Source organism: Pinus tabuliformis, chromosome 4_2 (assembly GCF_031772625.1).
Source record: "Pinus tabuliformis cultivar Carrire ecotype Pingquan chromosome 4_2, CPIR1, whole genome shotgun sequence".
Lineage (NCBI taxonomy): Eukaryota > Viridiplantae > Streptophyta > Pinopsida > Pinales > Pinaceae > Pinus > Pinus tabuliformis.
In genome coordinates this window covers 525,114,813-525,137,041 of record NC_142304.1, presented here as the reverse complement: position 1 = coordinate 525,137,041, position 22,229 = coordinate 525,114,813, and the positions used below count along the sequence as shown (strand labels likewise).

Below are 22,229 nucleotides of genomic sequence, written 5' to 3'. Positions count from 1 at the left end.
CACCAAACGGTCTGAGGTTTAATTGGGACTTCTTACTGGGGAGATCCCATTGAAATGTTGGTAGGTCCAGCGCCGTCAACACAAACATCAAAATGCATCAAGATATCCAATTTTTCCTTCAATAGGTCTAGTGAAATTCTCAAGAAGAGATAATGATCCAAATCCAAGTGATGATGAGAAGATAATGCCTCTCATATATTTATATCATCATCTAAGGGTTCAATTTCCCTAATTAGGCATAATGATGCCCCAACTAATAAAATAATGTACAAAATAACATTACTTGGTTACAAGCCCCACCAAGATATCTCCAAAACATGAAAGTAAGCCTCTTAAGAGGGTTAAAATGATAGATACAATAGATCGAAGGGCCATTGAAAGGCTTAGTTGTTAAAATTGGCAACTAGGGAGAAATTCCACCTTAGGAAAACTCATATTATGGAGATGATTATTGCATTGGATTCCTCTTTTTGAGAGGTCCATGTTTTATATAAAGATCATCTCATTCTGACAAGCATAAATGGAATTTTGAATTTATTCTCTCTCATGCACAAATTTTCAAGGTCAGCCTCAGTCAAATGTAGGCTCAAAAGCCCAATAAATGTTCTCCTCACCCTCAACGAAGTGTATAAATAGGAGTGACCTCTCTCCTCATTTGGACATCACTCATCTCATCACATATCTCTTTCTCTCCTATCTTGATTGGTTCGTACAACTTGGAGTTAACCTTCTCTATTTTTCGCACTTGTAAAAGGAGGATGAATTTCTGGACTTAATTTGCTGGGCGAAAATTTTAGGGTTACAAGGAAGTGTTGACCCTTGCTGTTTGACCAAGTTTTCACTGCGTTTTGGAGGCATAAATTTGACTTTTGGAGGTCACATTTATTGGCACAAATATTGAGGAGTTTGGGACAATTTGACCATGGTTGACTTCAGTGTTGACCTTAGATTTGACCACATAAATTACAACTGTGTTTTCTCTATCCTTTGACTGGGTTGACTGAATTGTTTTGGTTTGACTTAGACTCTCTTGGAAGGCCAAATTGATTTGCAGTTGACCGAGCTGCTTGGAGGACATTTTGGTGTTGCTTTGACCAATGTTGACTTTTTGGTTAGGGTTGTAGTTGATTGCGGATTTTGACAGGACTGTTTTGGGCAAGTTAATTTGATATTTATACTCTCTCTTTGTGCTAAACTATTGAAGAATAATAAGAAGATTTGATCAAAGGGTTCCCCACATTGGGGTTTTTCCCTAGCATCCGCCACATCTTGTGTCCTCTTGTCTTGGCTTATCTTATGCACATGTTTTTATGTTCTATCTGCATTTACTATCAATGTTTTTAAGTTAATGTGATTGCTACTAAATATAACTGGAAATTGCCATTGGGTTGATAAAGAACATTGAAGGAAATTGTGCTAAATCATAGACCATACCATTTTTATCTAAAATTAACATGTTATTGGACCTCAGGTGAAGACAAAGCCCAATCAAGAGTGAGGAAAAAAATCACTAAGGGAAGTTGTTGGACAAGGACTTGGAACTAGTCCCAATGACGATTACATCTTACTTCAAATCCGAGGACAAGCTTAAGGACAAATCCGACTATCATGCATTGAAGATGTCTCTAGATTTGACAGTGGAAGAAGATGATGCCATGGACTATGTCAAAGGAAGAGTAGTGGAGCCTCCTTCAAATTCATTCGCAACTGCACAAAAAAAGTACAAGAAAGGTGAGGTTAAAGCTAAGAAAATTATTGTTGATTCTATTCACAAGCCTTTGCTTGCTTATATTTTTGATTTGGAAACATCTAAGAAGATGTATGAAAAGCTGGTTGGGATTCTCAAAGTAAATAATGCAATTCAGGTTCTCTTTCTCAAGAACAAGTTGAAAGACATCAAGATGGATAGAGGAGAATCCATCCAATCCTACTTCATGAGGATTATCGAGATCAAGAATGATCTCCTATCTATTGGAGAAGTCATTGGTGACAGGGATCTCACTCTTATTGCACTTGGAGGCCTTACAAGAGAATGGGATGTGTTCAAAACCACCATCCTCAAAAATGACTATATTTCGGGATTTGATGAATTATTGGCTAGATGCACTCAAGAAGAAATAAGGATGACGGAAAGAGACAAGCCCTCAAATGGAAGCAATCCTACCGCTTTTTCTGCTCATGCTAAGAGGAAGAAGAATGCTGGTCCAAGAAGACAAGGTCAAGGGTTCAAGCCGGGATTCAAAGAAGGAAGGAAAGGAAAATGCTTCAATTGTAATAGGTTTGGCTATTTCACTAGAGAGTTTCCTCATAAGAAGGATACTCCAATAGATGATGACAACAATAAAAACAACTTCAAAGGAAATGTAAATCAAAGGAACAATAGGTTCAACAACCAAGGAAAGAGGAATGATCCAACTGCTTGAAATGGAAATGGTCGTCCTCCCAAGAAGTTGAGAAACTCCACGTATGAAGAAGTTAATGTTGTAAAGCAAAAATAATTTTATCTCATTTCGTCCCTCACCATCGCCTCTCCTCCAGATACATTGGATCATTGGTTGATTGATAGTGGTGCCTCAAGGCACTTCACTGGGTGCAAAGTATCTCTCTCTAACTTGATTGAAAAGAAGACGAATATGGAGATTACACTGGGGGATAATGCCACTTATCCTGTGAAAGGAATTGGGACTGTTACTCTCCACTTAAATCAAGGTCAAACTCTTCATTTACAAGAAGTGATATATGTACATGATTTGAAAAGGAAATTGGTCTCTGTTTCTGCAATGGAAGATGTAGATTTTTATTGTAGATTCAAACTGCAGATTGTGATATGCTAAAACAATCGACTTGAATCTACTCTACTCATCAGCGGAAACAAAAATTGATCGATGAAATCACAAAGCAGAAAAGAAAGAATTTCAATCACACATAACACAATAATTTATCTGGGGAAAGGCTCAGCTAAAAAAACCCGCTATCTGTATATTGCATTAACCAGAAGATCTGAGAAGAAAATACAATGTTTATTCAATCTGAACAATCTTTTCACAAGTACAATCTCACTCATTGCTTCACAAACCAGCTCAAGCCAATACTTAGCCAAATCTGCTTCTTGTCAATCCCCTACTTCCTTGTGCTCTTCCCTTGGGAATTAACCCATATTTAATTGGGAAATTCCCCACTCATAATTGCATAATACATCCATAGGGCTTCCTCTGATTGCATGCATCATCAATTTAATCAGTGCTTGAATACTTGAAAGAGTGAATTATGTTTGTAGATCTGTACGCAGGTTCAGTTCAGCTAAGGCGCGTATATACGCAGGTTCAGTGAAGGAAAACAACGTATACTAGGTTGTTCCATACGCAGATGCGTATGCACGCAGGTTTCAGGTCATTAAAGTAGCGTATACATTTTGAGTTGTGTTTTTGTTGCTTCTGTTTATTGCTGCAGTGTTCTGGGTTCAGTTTTGGTGTGTGGTACTGTTACTGTGATCTGGGTACAGTCGTCAGAGAGGTGTTTATGTTGATTTAGTGAAAGGTGTTTGGTTGATGCAGAAATTCTTGAAGGTTGATTGATGTTATTTGCGGATCCAGTCTGAAAATTTATGAATCGTGGTCCTTGAAAGAAAGAGAAGGTTGTAGCCTTCTGTAGGCCAGCACCTACGTACTAGTATCTTGGCTAGTGCAAGAGCTAAGGGGGTTGTAGCTCCCTTCTAGGAGAAGCTGGAAAACGAGAGAGAGTTGTAGCTCTCTGCAGGTTGCAGCCTACGTACTGGTAAAAGGACTGCATCGGTACATTTGTAAAAAGAAGTTTCTAATTAAAGAAAAGATAGAGACGAATTGCAGCAGGTGGTTTTCACCCACATTGGGTTTCCACCTTATATCTTGTGTTCTTGTGTGCGATTGTCTTTCTGCTCTGCTTTACTATTTCTGGTTACTGGTTATTTGCTTATGAATCACAGATTAATAACTGACATCTGAAAGATAAATCAAATTATAAGTCTGCTTTGTATACGCGGGTTCCTTAATCTATAGTTGCGTATATACGCGGTTTTTATTAAGAGAAGTAGCGTATATCATCTGGAATTGGAAAAGGAAATAATTGACTTGATAATACTGATTCACCCCCCCCTCTCAGTATTATTTCCAACATTCCCCACTCATAATTGCATAATACATCCATAGGGCTTCCTCTGATTGCATGCATCATCAATTTAATTTAGATGATTTTAGAATTGATAGTACACTGTCCTTGAACTCTAATATCAAATGGGTATTCCTATGAACTGACATGCATGAGTTAATTTTGAGTGAATTATCAGTTGTCTGATTGACCATTGCATGTGAATTAAATCCAATTTAATTCACTTGACCACTCACTAGTTCCTCCAATAGTTAGAACTAGTTCAATTGAATTTAACTTAGTTAAACTGAATTAAATAATTACAACTCAATAAGAACTCAACCAGGGCCCCTAAAATCTAGGGATCACTCTACATGAATCTAGATAGACTTCCAACTCGAATTTACTGAGCCAACTAAGTCAACTTAACCTAGTTAACTGCTACAAGCTGCTATGAGAATATAATTGCAATTTAATTCCCAATTTAATTCAATGACAAATTAAATTAGGATTTTCTTGTTGCTATTTTTAACACTCCCTATCAACAAGAAAGGGATTCTCTGCTACCCCGATCCTGCCTCTGTGAAACTCAAATTTTCATCTTGACAATGCCTTTATCAAAATATCTACATCATGCTCTTGTATAGGAATGTACTCCAACAATGTGATTCTCCTCTGCACAATCTCGTAGATGGTGATACCAGATGTCAATATGCTTGGACCGATCATGAAAAATTGGATTCTCAGAGAGTTTGATACAAATTTGATTGTCACAGTAAATCACTGTTAGATCCATTTGCTGACTAAATAACCCAACAAGGATCTTCCTCATCCAGATAGCCTCACAAGCTGCTTGACTAGCAACCATGTACTATGCTTCTGCTGAACTTAGTGCAACTAATCTCTACTTCCTGTTGTATCAAGAAACTGCTACTGACCCAATACTGATGATTCCCCCTAATGGGCTCTTCCTGTCGGATGGACTTTGTGCCCAATCTGCATCTATGAAGCCTTGAAGCTTCACTCCCTCTATCCGTCTGTACCAAAGAACAAACTTAGCTGTGCCTTTGAGGTATCTCAACACATGTTTAGCTGCCTTCCAATACAGTTTGGTTGGCTTAACCATGTCTTGAATAAGATGGTTAACTGAAAAACACATGTCCGGTTGTGTGTTCACCAAATACATAAGTGAACCCACAAGCTGTCTATAAATAGTATCCTCCACTACTTCCCTTGAAGTAGCATCCTCCTTCCTCCAGTTACCAGCTAGAGGAGTCTCCATGGGTTTGTTGCTCTCCATGTGGAACTTCTTCAGTATCGCATTAACATACTTTACTTGAGAGACAAACTATTCATCATCTCCTTTCCATACTTCCATACCAAGAAAGTAATGCATGAGCCCCAGGTCCTTCATCTCAAAATCTCTTGCAAGATCCTCTTTGCAAGATTTAATCAACTTCTCATCACCTGTCAGAATCAAATCATCGACATATAATACAATAGTCAACAATTTACCTTCAACCACAATATGGTAAAGGTTCGCATTTGCTTCACTTTTGGTGAAGCCCAACCTGGTGAAATAGCTGTCAATCCTGGTGTACACGCACGAGGTGCTTGTTTCAGTCCATACAACGATCGCTTAATTCTGCACACATGCGACTCTCTATTAAAGGTCTCAAATCCTTCCGGCTGCTCAATATACACCCCTTCCTCAGTCATACTGTTGAGGAATGCCATCTTTACATCCATCTAATGTATCTTCCATCCCATCTGTGTTGACAGTGCTAGAATAGATCTGATTGATGAGTACCTTGCTACAAGAGAAAAAGTCTTACCGTAATCAATTACCTCCACTTGAGAGAACCCCGTGGCCACAAATTTGGCCTTGTGTTTCTCCACACTCCCATCTGCTGCTTGCTTTACCTTGTAAATCCATATGGAACTCGCCATTGACTTGTCTGCTGGTATTGGGATGACCTCCCAAACACTGTTTCTGATAATGGAGTCATACTCCTCAACCATTGCATCAACCCACATCGGTTTTTGCACTGCTTCCTCAAATGAGGATGGCTGAATCTCTACACTCACTCATCAGAGCAATGTAGCCAGTGTACCACTCAGGTGACCTCCTCTGCCTACGCTGTGATGTGGGTTCTCCCACATTCTCTCTAACATCATGCAATAACCTATCAACCTCTTTGGTGCACTTTCTCCCATCTCTAGAAGTCTTTGCATGAGTGGGTGATTCTACTCTCTGCTCCTCTACATGTGGTTGGTCCACATCATCCTGAGGTTCCTCCTTTGGAGATAAAAGCTCCTCATCTGCATGTAACTAAAGTTCCCTCTCAAGGGAACATATCATGGCCTTCTCTTCATTGAAATTCACATCTCTACGAACCAATGTCATCTTGGTGGATGGTAGGTACACCCAATAGTTGTGAGGTGTATCAGTGTACCCCCAAAATATGCCCAACTCAGTTGTTGGTTCTAGCTTTTTCCGTGAATCCTTGGTAACATGACAATAGACTGATGAACCAAAGATCCTGAAGTGTGCCACATCTGGTTTCTTCCCTGAAAAATCTTCTTCTGGTGTAGTCATCTCGAGAATAAGATGAGCGCTTCTGTTATGCAAATAAACAACTGTGTTGCATGCTTCAGCCCACAAGTGCAAAGATAGGCCTTGATCATGTAACATCGTCTGTGCCGCTCCCACAATACTTTTGTTCTTCCTTTCAACCACCCCATTTTACTATGGGTTATGAGGTTATATCAACTCCCATCGAATACATTTTGAAGCGTAGAAGTTCTTGAATTCATTTGACACATGTTCGCCACCGTTATCGCTTCTGAGAAGTAAAATATCCTACCAGTATCTTTCTCGACAAGTGCTTTTAATTCACAAAATTTAGCGAACGTATGATCTTTCTTCTGCATGAAGAAAATCCAACACCTATGAGAAAAATCATCAACACATATTATATAATACACGTGCTTGGCCATGGATGTTGTTGAGGACGGTCCACACACATATGAGTAAAATCGATCAAGGATCACGTGCTCGAATGTCTTTGTCATGAAAGGAAGCTTTGGTCTACTTCCCCAATGTACACCCTTTGCATGTGTCTCTCTGCTCTAGTGTACCCTTGGGAAGTCTTGTAGAAATTTGTTGCATGATATTCAAGGTTCCATGGTGCAAGTGACCAAATATTCTATGCCATAACTCACTGATGTCTCTTCTCTGCACCTTCTCTGCTTTAGTGCTCAAAGCAACGCAATATTCTACCTCCAATTTGTAGAGGTTCTTCACTCAAACCCTGATCCACTTCACCTGTCCTATGGCTATGTGGCGAAGGAAAGCCTTACTAAATATCACATCATAACCTCGATCCTCCGACATGGAAACATAAACCAAGTTCTTCTTCAACCCCGGAATATACATGACATCTCTCAATGTGAGGGGAGAACTAGACTCCCTCAGAAAGGTAACAATACTAATTCTATTCGTGCTATACCTCCCATCATCTCCCAGCTCGATGTGCATCTGGAGGTCCTTCTCCTCCAAGTTACTGAAGAGCTCTGCATTGCTAATCATATGGAATGAGGCTCCATTATCCAAGTATGACACACTACCCATGAGGGTGAAATCCAGTTCAAATTGTGAAGTTAGAGATTCACCTGCCACTCCTCCTGAGGGCTTCTTACCGGCCTTATTGTGTGGATACTTTGTAGCATAGTGTCTCAACTCATGACAGTGAAAAAATTTAATTTTCGACATATCCTTCTTCTTGCCTCCTTGACTAGAATATGATTTGGAATGGGATGAATTCCCCTTCCCTTTCTTCACCCTTCCAATTAAGGCACAGTTCATATCATCATGCTTTGATGAGGATCCATCTTTGTTGTTCCACCAAATCTCTTCCTATACCAAGTCGGACGTCAATCGCTCCACTCTGGTAGCTTCTCCCTCCCATTAACTGAGTCTTGGTAGCTATTCCATCTCTTGGGAAGTCCTAGAAGTGCTAGGCTCACTGGGTCGTCTTGTGCAATAGTAACCTCGACACTTCCAAGCTCATCTCGACATTGGGTGAAATTGGTCAAGTACTTAGGGTGAGTGGTTCACCTTCCCCTACGATTGACATATGCATAGGATGAGTGGTTCACCTTCTCCTATGTCATATGATCTGGATGAGTGGTTCACCTTCTCCTATGTCATATGAGCTAGATGAGTGGTTCACCTTCTCCTATGGCATATGAGCAAGATGAGTGGTTCACCTTCTCCTATGGCATATGAGCATGATGAGTGGTTCACCTTCTCCTATCGATGCCCTAGCACACATCCTACCCATAGAGTCTGGGACTCATGGGAAGTACCTCTCATCTGGCCAATGAGTTGGGAAAAGATGGTTAGGGACCATAACACTACCGATGGATGCATCATGTACTATTGTACTCCCTATGACTAGGATGCTTGGTGTTCAACAACTTGATTTGGGATCAAGGACTGAATTTTGTCAGTGGAGAGTGGTATGATCTTATGAATCACTCTTGATCACTACTTCTTCATTATTACTTCATGGTTTAGCAAAGCAGAGTAGGGCAAGGCAGTGATGAAAAGGATGGTACATGATGACAGATGACAGATGCACTAGTAGGTGGAATTCTCCCTAGTTGAGAGGGAGTGTTAAAATTGGAAAATAGGGCCAAATTCCACCTTAGGACAACTCATATTATGAAGATGATTATTGCATTGGATTCCTCTTTTCGAGAGGTCCAATTTTGATATAAAGATCATCTCATTCTGACAAGCAAAAATGGAATTTTGAATTTATTCTCTCTCATGCACAAATTGTCAAGGTCGACCTCAGTACAAATGTAGGCTCAAAAGCCGAATAGCTGTGTCTCCTCACCCTCAACGAAGTGTATAAATAAGAGTGACACCTCTCCTCATCTGGACATCACTCATCTCATCACATATGTCTCCCTCTCCTCTCTTGATTGGTTTGTACAACTTGGAGGCAACCTTCTCTACTTCACATGTGTGAAAGGAGGACGAATTTCTGGACTGTTTTGCTGGCCGAAAATTTCAAGGTTATAGGGTAGCGTTCACCCTTGTTGTTTGGCAAAGTTTTGACTTCGATCTGGAGGCAAAAATTTTATTTTTGGAGGCCGCATTTATTGGCACAAATATCAATGAGTTTGGGACAATTTGATCGGGGTTGACTTTAGATTCGATGTAGAAATTACAATTGTGTTTTCTCTCTCCTTTGACTGGGTTGACTGAATTGTTTTGTGCTGACTTAGACTCTCTTGGAAGGCCGAATTGATCTGTTGTTGACCAAGCTGCTTGGAGGACATTTTGGTGCTGCTTTGACCAGCGTTGAATTTCTAGTTAAGGCTACAGTTGACTGCTGATTTTGACAGGAATGTTTTGGGAAAGTTAATTTGATATTTGTACTCTCTCTCTGTTGAACTATTCAAGAATAATAAGAATATTTGATCAAAGGGTTTCCCCACATTGGGGTTTTTCCCTGGCATCCGCCACATCTTGTGTCCTCTTGTCTTGGCTTGTCTTCTGCACATGTTTTTATGTTCTATCTACATTTACTATCAATGTGTTTAAGTTAATGTGATTTCTACTGAATATAATTGGAAATTGTCATTGGGATGATAAAGAACATTGAAGTAAATTGTGCTAAAGCATAGAACATACCACTGTTATCTAAAATTAACATTAGTGAAGTCCAATGCATGCCAAGATGAATGAATGAGCTCCAATCATAGTGATAAAGGGGGTGGCCCATTAATATCCAAGCAAATTGTTGAAGAAAGTGTAACAATGTTTGGTCTTCATATTGACTAAGTAATTATGTAATGAAAAGACAAAGATGATAAAATGTAATTTTGTAAAGCTTGCCTCATGGTTTCATGAGCAAGAAGTTTTTATAGGTCAAAGACTTATTCTTGATGTCTTTAGGGATTCATCATCTAGTCATAAATATATTTTAGAGTCATGTATATGAAGTATTGTTACACTTGAAAAGAATAATCTATTGAAGGAATTGTATGCTCCAAGACCTTGTCAAGAAGCTCCATAAAAGGTCGGCTCAAGTATGATTGAATATGCCCCTTGTTGAAGTTGGCCTACCCACAAAATACTAGTCAACTTAAAAGAGGGAGACAATCCCTATATAAAGGAGGAACTGCGTCTTCATTTGGAGGAATAAATTTGGTCAAGCTTTGAGATCAAGTGCGAGAAGAATTCAACGTTTCGGTACATTAGGAAGAGGCAATTCAGAAAAGAGTAAAGGGAAATATAGTGCAGTAATAAGATCATTCTGGTTTGGGTCTGTACTGAACTCGTATCTCTGAGATAAGCCAAAGTTCACTTTAGTAAAAATAAATGTAAAGAATCGAAGTTCACTTTAGGAAAAGAAGAGTAAAGGGTTTTCTATCTAGAGTTGAAAGGAAGTATGAAAAGAAGGACCATACAACAAGAAGTAAGGGACTGCAAGGCATGTAAAAGAGAGACAATATCAGTCTTGACCTTGATCTCAGATATTCCTAGAAGAGACCGAAAAATATACAGAATATGAAGGAAGGTTTCCACAGTAAGAAGGAGAGCTTGACATGGTGCATCAAGTGGGTACAGAGAAGAATCAAAAGTCATCTAAGGAAGGCTAAAAGGAATCTTATTGTAAAGAGCTATTAGACTATGGACCAAGTTTCCCATGTCCTGGTGCAAAGCAGTGCAGAAAGGAAGATCAACATAAAGTGACTAAAAGGAGTAATGAGAAGGTCTTGGAAGTTGATGCATGAAATGGAAAGAAGAAGGAGCTCCAGAACCCTAACCATGGCGGAACCCTAGGGTTTTAGAGGACAGAACTACGGCAATGCAACAACGAACTCGCTATGGACAAGGAAACACGGTTACCATTGCGGGTCTGACTGCGGTTTTTGGTCTTGGTACATTTTTTAATGGATCTACCCTCCAAAGTCGTGACTGTCAGTGATTTTCATTAGGGTTTTGTGATTCTACCAGTGGTATTTCACCGCCCCCCTGTTTTATACTTCCGTCACCACCGTCACACTCGTTCATCTGCCTACTTCCCCCTAGTCACGCGGAGGTTAGGTCAATACCAGCTAAAATGGTGCTTGAGGACCTCGTGGATTACGAGGAGGACCCCATGCCGGAGTAGGAGATATGGGTGCACAAACCTTCATCAGTTGAGGGCCCCTGGCAGCATAATCTGGGACGGTGACAACTGCTGAACAGATGAAGAAACACTCGCCATTTTCCGGAAAACGCCAGCACTCAGCTATCGCTGTAGCGGACCTCCCTGGCTTAGAGTGTCCCCCCCTCTCTCCGGCTACTCTGCATATCCTCGGCTCCTGCATACAGGCTTCCCATTCTTTCGACTCTCCCTCGCCTTATCTCCCATAGCAGACCCCTCCACCTCCCTCTCAGCACTCCCTGCCTTCACACCCCCCATCCATCTCCCTGGCACAGGCTGGCCCGTCCTTCAACCAGTGACCTGCGCAATCTCTCTTTCACCCGGGCTCGTGCAGCCTCAACCCGCTCTCCCCGATTCGCTCTGGGTGTTTCAGCGCACCCATACCTAACCCTAAAACTACTCATTCGGCACAACACAACTCATCAGAACCGTGCAGGAACCTACTCAAGGAATACTCTACAGGATGATGCTTAGATAAGATAAAAAAGGGCTGGTGTCTCAGAGCTGTGGACTCTGATATCAACCTGACCTTTGGAGAAGACGTACAAATGGCGGATGCTTTAGACATGGCGAGGAAAGTTCTGGTTGGCCTGGTTCGAGGTAGAAACTATTCGGTGGAGAGATTGCATCAATGGACCATGGAGATCAAGGGATCTTTGCTGAAAGAACTCCCTGTTATTCGGGTGCTGGCCAGAGGATGGTTCGCCCTCCGCTTTCACAGGGAGGAGTACATGGATTGGATTTTATCTCGTTACTGGCACATAGAGCTCGCCCCTATTCTGTTGAAGCGATGGGATCCTCTCTTCGATCCTGAACGTGAACAACTAGGAGCTGGACCCATCTGGGTCAAACTGCCTGGACTACCTATGCAGTTTTGGACACCGCAGGTCTTCAAACGTATCGGAGATGCTCTGGGGACTTACCTGGAACATGAAAATTCCTTTGAAAAAATAGGAATCATGACTATGGCTAGGATATTGGTTCAACTTGATACCAGGGTGGGGCTAGAGGAAAAAACCACGCTTCACAGGAGACACTTCTCACGAAAACAACTTTTGGACTATGAAGGAGTCCCATTCCACTGCAGGAGGTGCCACAAAGTGGGTCACCTCTTCAAGGATTGCCCACTGAATTCCTTGGTGTCCACTGAAAATTCAAAGGGGACGAAGCAACAGACTTCTGTTGAGCAGAACAAGGGTGAACCGGAACAAGGAGGGACACCTACGGAAGCAGAGGTGGATGCTACAAAGAAGACAGGGAACCGGTGAAAAGCTCCATCATCACCTCCCAGGACTCGCTCCAAATCTGCAGCGGAAGCAACTTCTCAGCCGGGTAATGAGTCTCTCCCCATATCCACTGCTCTTTTTTCTGATGTTATGTTAAATATATTGCATACATCCTCACCTCCCCACTCATCTTCATTTTGCACTTTTCCATCCATCCATTGCTCTTTATCCTTGCCCCCACCAACTTTCTCCACCACACCCACCCCCCTCAGGGACATTTCCTCTCCCCCTTCACTCTCATCCTCCCCCTCTAAGCCTGGATCCCATTCCTATAACCTCCGTTCCAGACTTCGACCTAAAACCCTGCACCTTGGATTGGGCCCCTCCCCTGGATGGACTAAGTTCCATAAACCAGCCAGAGGACGCCCATCCAAAATCAAATCTGCCATCAAGACCGCGGTGGCGGACGTTGCTAGAGGCTGACAGCATACTAGTGAGAGGGCTCTTAGAGCATTGGAGCCCATTGGCCATGGTCCCTCATGATTTGGCTCTCCTACAATTGTCAGGGACTAGCCAATCCCAGAAAGAAATTGGCTCTAAAGAGACTGTTAAAGGAAACTTTCTGTGACATTCTCTTCCTACAATAACTCTTGGCACTTCTGAAAATATTACCAGAGCCCTACAATCTATTCTGCCAGGCTGGTTATTTCAGGGTATGGATGCCATAGGCAGATCTGAGGGACTCGCAATCAGCATCAATCCTAAAACTGTTAAGCACATATCCACCTGGGGCGGAAAGGGTTTCATGGGTATGGAAATTTTTGTGGGAGAACTAGGACTTCAACTAAAAGTGATTAATATTTATGCCCCTAATCAGAACAGGATGGAATTTTGGTACAATTTGTTGGAACATGATCTTGTCTCTAACACCACCATTATAGGGGGGGATTTGAACTTTTCTTTGGGCATGGAAGAATCCTGGGGACATCAAGCTCAAATCGATCCCATTTCCGAACAAATGAGTACATTAATGGAATCCTGCAATTTTGTTGATGTTCCCATGAACAAGAAATTTCCCACCTGGCATAATAGGCGGACTGGGGAGGCTACCCTGGGCCGTAGATTGGATCGATTTTTGATACACGAAGACCTTATCCGGCACATTCCCCTTTATCGACAATGGGTGGGAATAGGGGGATCATCTGATCACCTACCCATATTTCTACAGATCTCCGGACCATCAAAAAAGCCGCGTGCCCCCTTCAAATTCTTTGCTGGGCATCTAAAAGACCCTGACTTCATCAACATGATGACTGAGTTTTGGAGTGCTCAACCCCCCCTGAGGGAACAGAGGATGGCTGCGGACTTCTGCATTCGGCTAAATAAGCTCAGGACATCGACAGAGGAGTGGGCTAAGAGAGGACCTGCAACTTGCGAACATAAAAGCACAGATTGCTCAGCTAACGGATGAACAGGGGCTGGGTTATTTAACAGAGGAGACCAAAAATCATCTAGTCGGGCTGGAGAACCAAAAGAACAAGATGCTACTGGAAAAGGAAGAAATTTGGCGTTTGAAAAGTAGAGCCACTTGGCTTCAAGCGGGTGATGGCAATACCAAATTCTTCCACAACTTTGCAAATGGAAGGAAAGCCACAAACACTATATGGCAGATGCCCTGTGAGCCAGCGGGATGGGCATCAACTCACCCACAACTCGCTAGAATGGGGATCACTCATTTCAAGAGGCAATTCACCGCGCCGACTGTCATCAATCTCCCAGATATCATCAATTTAACGGGCCATTTTCCAAGATTTGTGGATCAGGAAGAGGCAGAGGACTTAAATCAACCGGTCACTATGGAGGAATTGGAAGGAACTCTCAAGTGGTTCAAGAGAGATAAGAGTCCAGGCCTGGATGGCTGGCTAGTGGAGTTATATTTGGCATTTATAGAGTTACTGGGAGGGGACCTACTCATTTTCATTAAGGAAAGCATAACTTTGGGACACATCCATCCCCCCATTAATTTCACATACTTGGCCTTGATCCCCAAGATAGATTTTCCATCCTCTTTTAATGATTTTAGGCCTATATCCCTTTGCAACTGCCTGTACAAAATCATCTCTAAGATCATCGCCAACCGCATCAAGCATATATTATCCAACCACATCTCCCAAGAGTAATTTGCCTTCCTCCACCATAGACATATTCAGGATGCCATTGGCACAGCCCAGGAAGCCCTCCACTCCATCAAACTCAGAAATCTTAAAGGACTCACTCTCAAAATTGATCTTTCAAAGGCATTTGACAAAGGGAATTGGCCGTATATCAAGATGATAATTACTCACCTGGGTTTCCCCCCAGCTTTCACCAGTTGGATCATGGGATGCATCTCCTTTGTCTCTTTTGAAATTCTTATTAATGGTTCAGCATCACCCATATTCAACATTGATAGAGGGATAAGGCAGGGATTCCTGTTATCACCTCTTCTTTTCCTTTTGGTCATGGAAGGATTGAGCAGACTTATAGCTTCAAAAAAACAAAGGGGGGTCCTTCAAGGTCTAAAAATCATGGATCAATTCTACCTGACACTTCTACTTTTTGTAGATGACATATTGATATTCTTGAATGGCAGTGTCTGGGACACGACTTCATTGAATGGGATACTGAACCTATTCTGTAGAGCTACGGGCATGGAGATCAACAGAGAAAAATCCACCATCTCATTATCTGAATGTACCCTACAGGAATCTCAGTTGGCCACTCACAATTTTCCTTTTCAAGCAACTAATTTGATGGGGGGATTAAATATTTGGGTTTCAGATTAAAACCATATGGGTATAAGATTACAAACTGGACCTGGCTCATCACAAAAGTGGAGAAGAGAATAAACTGTTGGTGCCATAAATTCCTGTCCAGGGCAGGTGGACTTGTCCTTATCAAAACAGTCCTCGAAGCTACCCCGGTGTATTGGATGTCACTCGCCTGGATCCCTAGAGGAATTCTCCACAGAATTCAAAAAATTTGTTGTAGATTCCTCTGGAATGGTAGCAAAGAGGGCAGACCATTTGCCTAGGTAAAATGGACAAGGATTGCTACTCCAAAAAAGTGGGGAGGCTGGGGACTTAAACTTCTCCTGGCTTTTGCCCAAGCTTTGGCGGCCAAATAGAGTTGGCTCCTACTAAAACAAGATAGCCTTTGGGCTGAAGTCATTCTCCATAAATACATCTGGCCGGTGACGATTATAGACTGGATCAGAAGCCCATCTTGGCACAGGAAAGGCATATCGGTGATCTAGCGGGCCATTCTCAATTCTATGTCTATCATCAAGGATGGCTTATTATAGAAGATTGGCAATGGTGACTCTGTCCGGATTGGCATTGATCCTTGGATAGGCAGCGGTAACTCCCATATACTACCAGATGGACTGATCCAACACCTAAACGACAGAGGAATCAAGGTTTTGGGATAGATTGGGGATCAACAAAATACCACCTTCCATACTCAAGCCTGGCTGACTGACCCTCAGTGGCACTTGCCAGATGACTGGAATAGAATATGGCATAACTACCTTCAGGCTCTTACAGAAACTCATGTTAGATTACGGAACGTTGAAGATGAACTAATTTGGGCCCACTCCAAAGCTGGACAATACACACTGAAACAGGGGTACAACATAATCATAGCAGATAAGAAACCGGAGGTCATGAGAAGCTGGTGGAATAACCTATGGATCCTACAAGCTTCACCACGCACCAGACTGTTGATGTGGAATATATTAGAAGACAAGATCCCCACGGGCTCCTATCTAAAGCGGAGGGATTTTATAGGGCCTTCCCGGTGTGTTCTATGCCTCCAAGAAGAGGAATCAACTCAACATATTTTCCTCACCTGCACAACCACCAGAAGCATATGGACTCAAGTCCTTCTATCTCTAAATATGAATAGAAGCTGGCAGGGTGCGGACATCACAACGGCTTGGGAGAACTGGTGGTGTACATCGACTGTACCAAAGTCAATTAATCTTCCCCTCCTTGTCTCATGGCACATTTGGCTCAAAAGGAACAAAAAAATTTTCGAGGATAAATTGATAAACTGGAATCTGCTCCCCCCTCAAATTTGTGCTGCATATGATGAGATTCCAACCGATGACAGCCACAAGAGACCAAGGATTATATAGCAAGAACAGATTAACAGAGCTATCTCGTGGGCGTATTATGATGGTGCTGCCCAACAACACGGCTGTGGGGGCGGCATCTGCCTCTACCTATCATAATCACACCACTGCCAGATTTGTATGGGACTGGGTCCTGGCACCAACAACCACGCTGAATTGATAACTCTCTGCCATTTACTATACTTTGCTATCCTGAAACAATGCCGAAACATACAAATCTTTGAATATTCCAAGATAGTGACTGACTGGTTTAACAATTCAGCTGTTTGCAATGCATACTCATTGAGATCTATATTGGAAGAAATTGTTTTTTTTCAAAAAATTCTTTGATCAGATTTATGTTTCTCACATCTACAGGGAAAGAAATGAAATTTATGACAGGCTATCAAAGGAAGCGACACATCGTCCTCTAGGCGAGTGGATGATTGCAGAACATACTCCGGCATGGATATATCATTATTTTCACAGACCATACATAGAGGAGGATCTTCAGAGACGCAACAACATCTAATTTTCATAGCATTTGATTATGAACCTTTTATAGTTTTTGCTCTGTACATAACGAATAGAGCATATGGTTGTCAACCCCTGCGTGGGTAAATTTTTGGACATATACATAGCGGCTTTAGCACCAAAACAGTACACCCTTGGGGTCTCCTTGTATATATTTATATGTTTTTTGTCAGTGGCCCACAACCACGTTCACAGCATATGCCTTCGAGCATCCACAGCATGTAATTTCTATCTATGAAATTATGAATTTTCTTTTACGGAAAAAGACAAGGTCTTGGAAGCATACTGAATTTAAGGGTATAGTGTTTGGAATTTGTCAATCAAGGCTTCAATAAGAGAAATTTGCAGAAGGGTTTTCCTCTCTAGGTCGGAGAGGTTTTGCCTTGGCTAAGAGCCAACATCTTGTGTTCTTGTCTCTCGTGTTTTTGGTAACTATTTGATGAAGTAAGGAAAACACACACTAATAATAAGAAGAAGATCAATAAAAACACTTCACAATTCGTTATCAAGCCTAGAAGAATCCTAATAATACTAATTTCCCTAGATTCTTCAATTTGGGATTAGAGCTAAGGTGCATAAGTCAAAGGAAGGGCAGCAAAAGAAACATACAAGGATCAGTCCTTAAGAAGGGCATCAAAGTAAGGTTAAGGGTTTTGTCAAGAATAAAGGATCAAGTCTACAACAAGCAGTGTACATCAACAAAGAACCTTTTCTCCACAGTACTCATAAAAAAGGTCACCAAGAACCTTATCAATATGACTACAAAACAAGATAACTCAAAGTCAAAGATTATCATCTTGGAGAAGGTCGAAAATCCGAGAAGCAATCCTAATATACACTACAACAAAAGGAAAACACAATATCTTTCATAGTCTCGGTGCTAGCCTCAAAATTTGGGTGTCATTACAACCCATGTCATACCATAGAAATATTAATGACTTAAGCAATTTCGATGATTGGTATTGAACAATGCTCGAAGGCTACAAAGATATTTGCTTATGCTAGTCAACTCAAGCAAGGTTCTACTCCAACAAGGAGCATTGCAACAAGGTTACAAAGATATATAGTCACAACATACATTACAACAATATCACTTCAAAAGGAGAACACAATGCCACATATCAGGTGGACATCATGATAGTGCTCTCAAAATTCTTGATTTTGATTCCATACCATCACAGTCAAGGAATAAAATAATCTCAACATATCATAAAAGGCAGTAGTACTTGGTGCTGAACAATGCAAGGAAATCTCAAGAAAGGTTCTAGAACTCCATTGTACCAGGAAACTCAAGCAATAATCTCATTGAAGGAGATCATTCAAGAAAGCATCAAGGTGAAGATTTCATCTTCACATGACAAGTAAGTATCTTTTCATTCTATATTCAAGTTTGGTTAAATGACTTCATGATTGCAAGGACATCTATGAATTGGATGGGTTATCAAGATTCCTTGCATGAAGAAGGAGAATAGACATAGTCCTCTAAGTAGTTGAAGTCATCAAAAGGTCTCCTATGAATTTATGAAAAGGGATATTTATGAAATATTCCCTCACATAGCAAAATTGGAGACATCAAAGTGATGTAGATGATAAACTCATTCTCTTAAGGTGCAATAAAGAAGGTCAAATGAAATCTGATCTACATGAAAGTAAAAAGGCATCAAAGGATGTAGGATATCTTCACAAGGTCTTATATATAAGATCTAGGAATGAAGACAACCATCATTGATGCACTGGAAAGGTAACAAATATCCATGAACAAGAAGGTTACCTCATTCAACAACTTGTAGTCTCTATGAAAGATAGAGAAGGACAAGTTGATGGAAAAAATATTGAAGGTTAAAAGCACTCAATCATGTGCAGAAAAGGAAGGCAAGGTTTCTCTCAAGCAAGAAAAAATAAGTATAGTTAAGGTTCAATGATATAGAAATATGGAGGAAGCTGAAGAAAAGGACCAAGGACAGAGGGAGTAACAAATCTCTCCTATGAGTAAGATAGTATCCCTCACAAAAAGGTCCTATCATAAGCTCCTAGATCTTGTGTTATAAGATATGACAATGATAATAAGATGCATCATGGCATCATGGAAGCATTAGAAGCAAGAGCTCGTGACATCACCATGGGAATCATGAAGGACAAAATGGACAAAATCCATGGCAGTCAAACATGAAGGATATAGCTCTTGGGAATCTCATTGAACATTGAAGGAAAGACAAATGTCATCCAAGACAAGGCTCATCATACATCAAGGCAAAAAGGAAACATCTGCCAGATGGGGATATGCAAGATCCTCAAGGTTCTCTGATGGAATCCTCATCAGAGGGTTCACTAATATAGAGAGGAAGCAAGTGTTTCATCAGGAACTCCAACTTATGGAATTCATGGGATGATGGTGTGATGACGTGAATCAGATCAAGGGATTGAAGATCTTTTTAATCAAGGAGGCTACTGGAAGAAGCCTAGATGACCTAAAGGTAAAATGAGGTACGTATGCTTGTTTTTAATATTATAATATCATGTCATATGGTTGCAGGTAACATGGATCATTACTTTTATCCTGAGAATCATGATCAAGAGAAAAAGGATCTTCTCCTATGAAAGAATGCGGGAAGGCATAAGTCATAGTAGATGAAATCAACATAATATGTCCTCATATGAAGTATGAGGTAGTTGACTAAGAAACTCTGATTGAAAGCTCCTGGAAATGGAATGTGTGAAGAAGGAAGAGACCATGAGATATGCAACCATGATGAAGGTGATCAACATCCAAAAGACCAAGAAGATTTGACTAGGAAATCTCCTGGAAATATATGAAGACTGATATGAAAATCTGAAAAAGATGAAGACCCTTGACAATGGATATCTTTGGGAGATGTGTCAACATGTATGCAGGATGCTGATACCTACAGGAAGATGTCATTATGAAGAGCCATCTCGAAAGGTACAATTTGATTTAATGTTATGTTTTGATTTCTTGAATAATATTTGGATGAGCTCATGCAGGGCTACTAGCACAAGAGTTGTAAATACAAGTACAACTAGCATTCATGTGGTGGATGGAAATTCTTGAAAGAAACATAATGAGGAAGAAGTAGCCATATGACAAAGGTTCCAGATATGTATCAAGAAGGCCACTTTCCATGGAGAAAGGAATGGCATAACAAACCAAGAAGGAAAGTGATGGATGGATAATTCCCTACAAGGAAGAGGATCAACTAAATTTCATGACATCAAGGAGAGAAGTTAATCAAGTAGTGAAAGGACCCATGAAGAAGAAGTTATTGATATATAGAAGAGTCCCTAGCTAAGAGGGAGCTCCGACAGGTCCTTGATTAAGAGGGAGTTTGAATTAAATCACCCCCGATTACAAAGGAGTGACACTTGTGTTTTTCTATTTCATGTGTCATGCACTAGACCAGGACTATCAACCGTAAGTCCAGATGAAGGCCATGAATGGAAATGTAGACACATGATAGACACATCATTCTTGTCTTCACACGGGAAGAAAGAATGGAGGATTGGGTAATCATATGGCATCCAATGCTCTTTGCAGATGTCTAGGGAATCCAAGATAAGAGTAGGCAAGAGGACCGATATTCTTTGAGGGCTGAGAACCCAAGATAAGAATAGTCCTAGAAGGTCATACTCAGTGAACACCTGGGTGGGTATGAACCTTGAGAGACAATGTTGAAGGTGTCTATAGTCATTGGCCTCGCCAACATTGTGCTATGGTATTATAAGAGATAGAGCAGTAAGTCAAGGCCTTGCTGTGGAAACAATGTTGGTTACTATGATTCTAGAACAGATGGATTTCCAATCTGATTTATCTTATGTGAATTCCTCAGATTGAAAATGTGCAAACACGTTGAAATGACTAATGAATACCTGCCTAGTTAAGAGGGAGTGTTGAAGAAAGTGTAACTAGGTTCGGTCTTCATATTGACTAAGTAATTATGTAATGAAAAGACAAAGATGATAAAATGTATTTTTGTAAAGGTTGCCTCATGGGTTTCATGAGCAAGAAGTTTTTATAGGTCAAAGAATTCTTCTTGATGTCTTTAGGGCTTCGTCATCTAGCCATAAATATATTTTAGATTCATATATATGAAGTATTGTTACACTTGAAAATAACAATCTATTGAAGTAATTGTATGCTCCAAGACCTTGTCGAGAAGCTCCATAAAAAGTCGGCTCAAGTATGATTGAATATGCCCCTTGATGAAGTCGGCCTACCCACAAAAGACTAGTCGACTTAAAAGAGGGAGACAATCCCTATATAAAGGAGGAACTATGCCTTCATTTGGAGGAATCAATTCGGTCAAGCTCTGAGATAAAGTGCGAGAAGAAGTCAATGTTTTGGTGCATTAGGAAGAGGAAATTTAGCAAAGAACAAAGGGAAATATAGCACAGTAATAAGCTCGTTAGAGTTTGGTTCTGTACTGAACTCGTATCTCTAAGATAAGCCGAAGTTCACTTCAGTTAAAAGAACAATAAATAATCGAAGTTCACTTCAGGAAAAGAATAGTAAAGGGTTTGCTATCTAGAGTTGAAAGGAAGTACAAAAAGGACCATACAACAAGAAGTAAGGGACTGCAAGGCATGTAAAAGAGAGACAATATCAGTCTCGGTCTTGATCTCAGATATTCCTAGAAGAGATCGAAAAATATATAAAGTATGAAGCAAGGTTTCCACAGTAAGAAGGAGAGCTTGACACGGTGCATCAAGTGGGTACAAAGAAGGATAAAAAGGAATCTAAGGAAGGCTGAAAATAAGCTTATTGTAAAGGGCTATTAGACTAGGGACCGAGTTTCCCTAGTCCTGGTGCAAAGCAGTGCAAAAAGGAAGATCAACATAAGGTGACTAAAAGGAGTAATGACAAGGTCTTGGAAGCATATTGAATTTAAGGGTCCGATGTTTGGAATTTGTCAATCAAGGCTTCAATAAGAGAAATTTGCAGAAGGG

At 40.9% G+C, this 22,229-nt stretch overlaps 1 protein-coding gene across 1 annotated transcript; it reads left to right on the top strand.

Annotated features, from left to right (window-relative positions):
- The first annotated feature begins 11,902 nt into the window (after positions 1-11,902).
- On the top strand, positions 11,903-12,622 carry LOC149170317 (uncharacterized). The gene has a single exon (XM_089425515.1). The coding sequence runs from the start codon at positions 11,903-11,905 to the stop codon at positions 12,620-12,622; it is 720 nt and encodes a 239-aa protein (XP_089281641.1).
- The last annotated feature ends 9,607 nt before the right edge of the window (positions 12,623-22,229 follow it).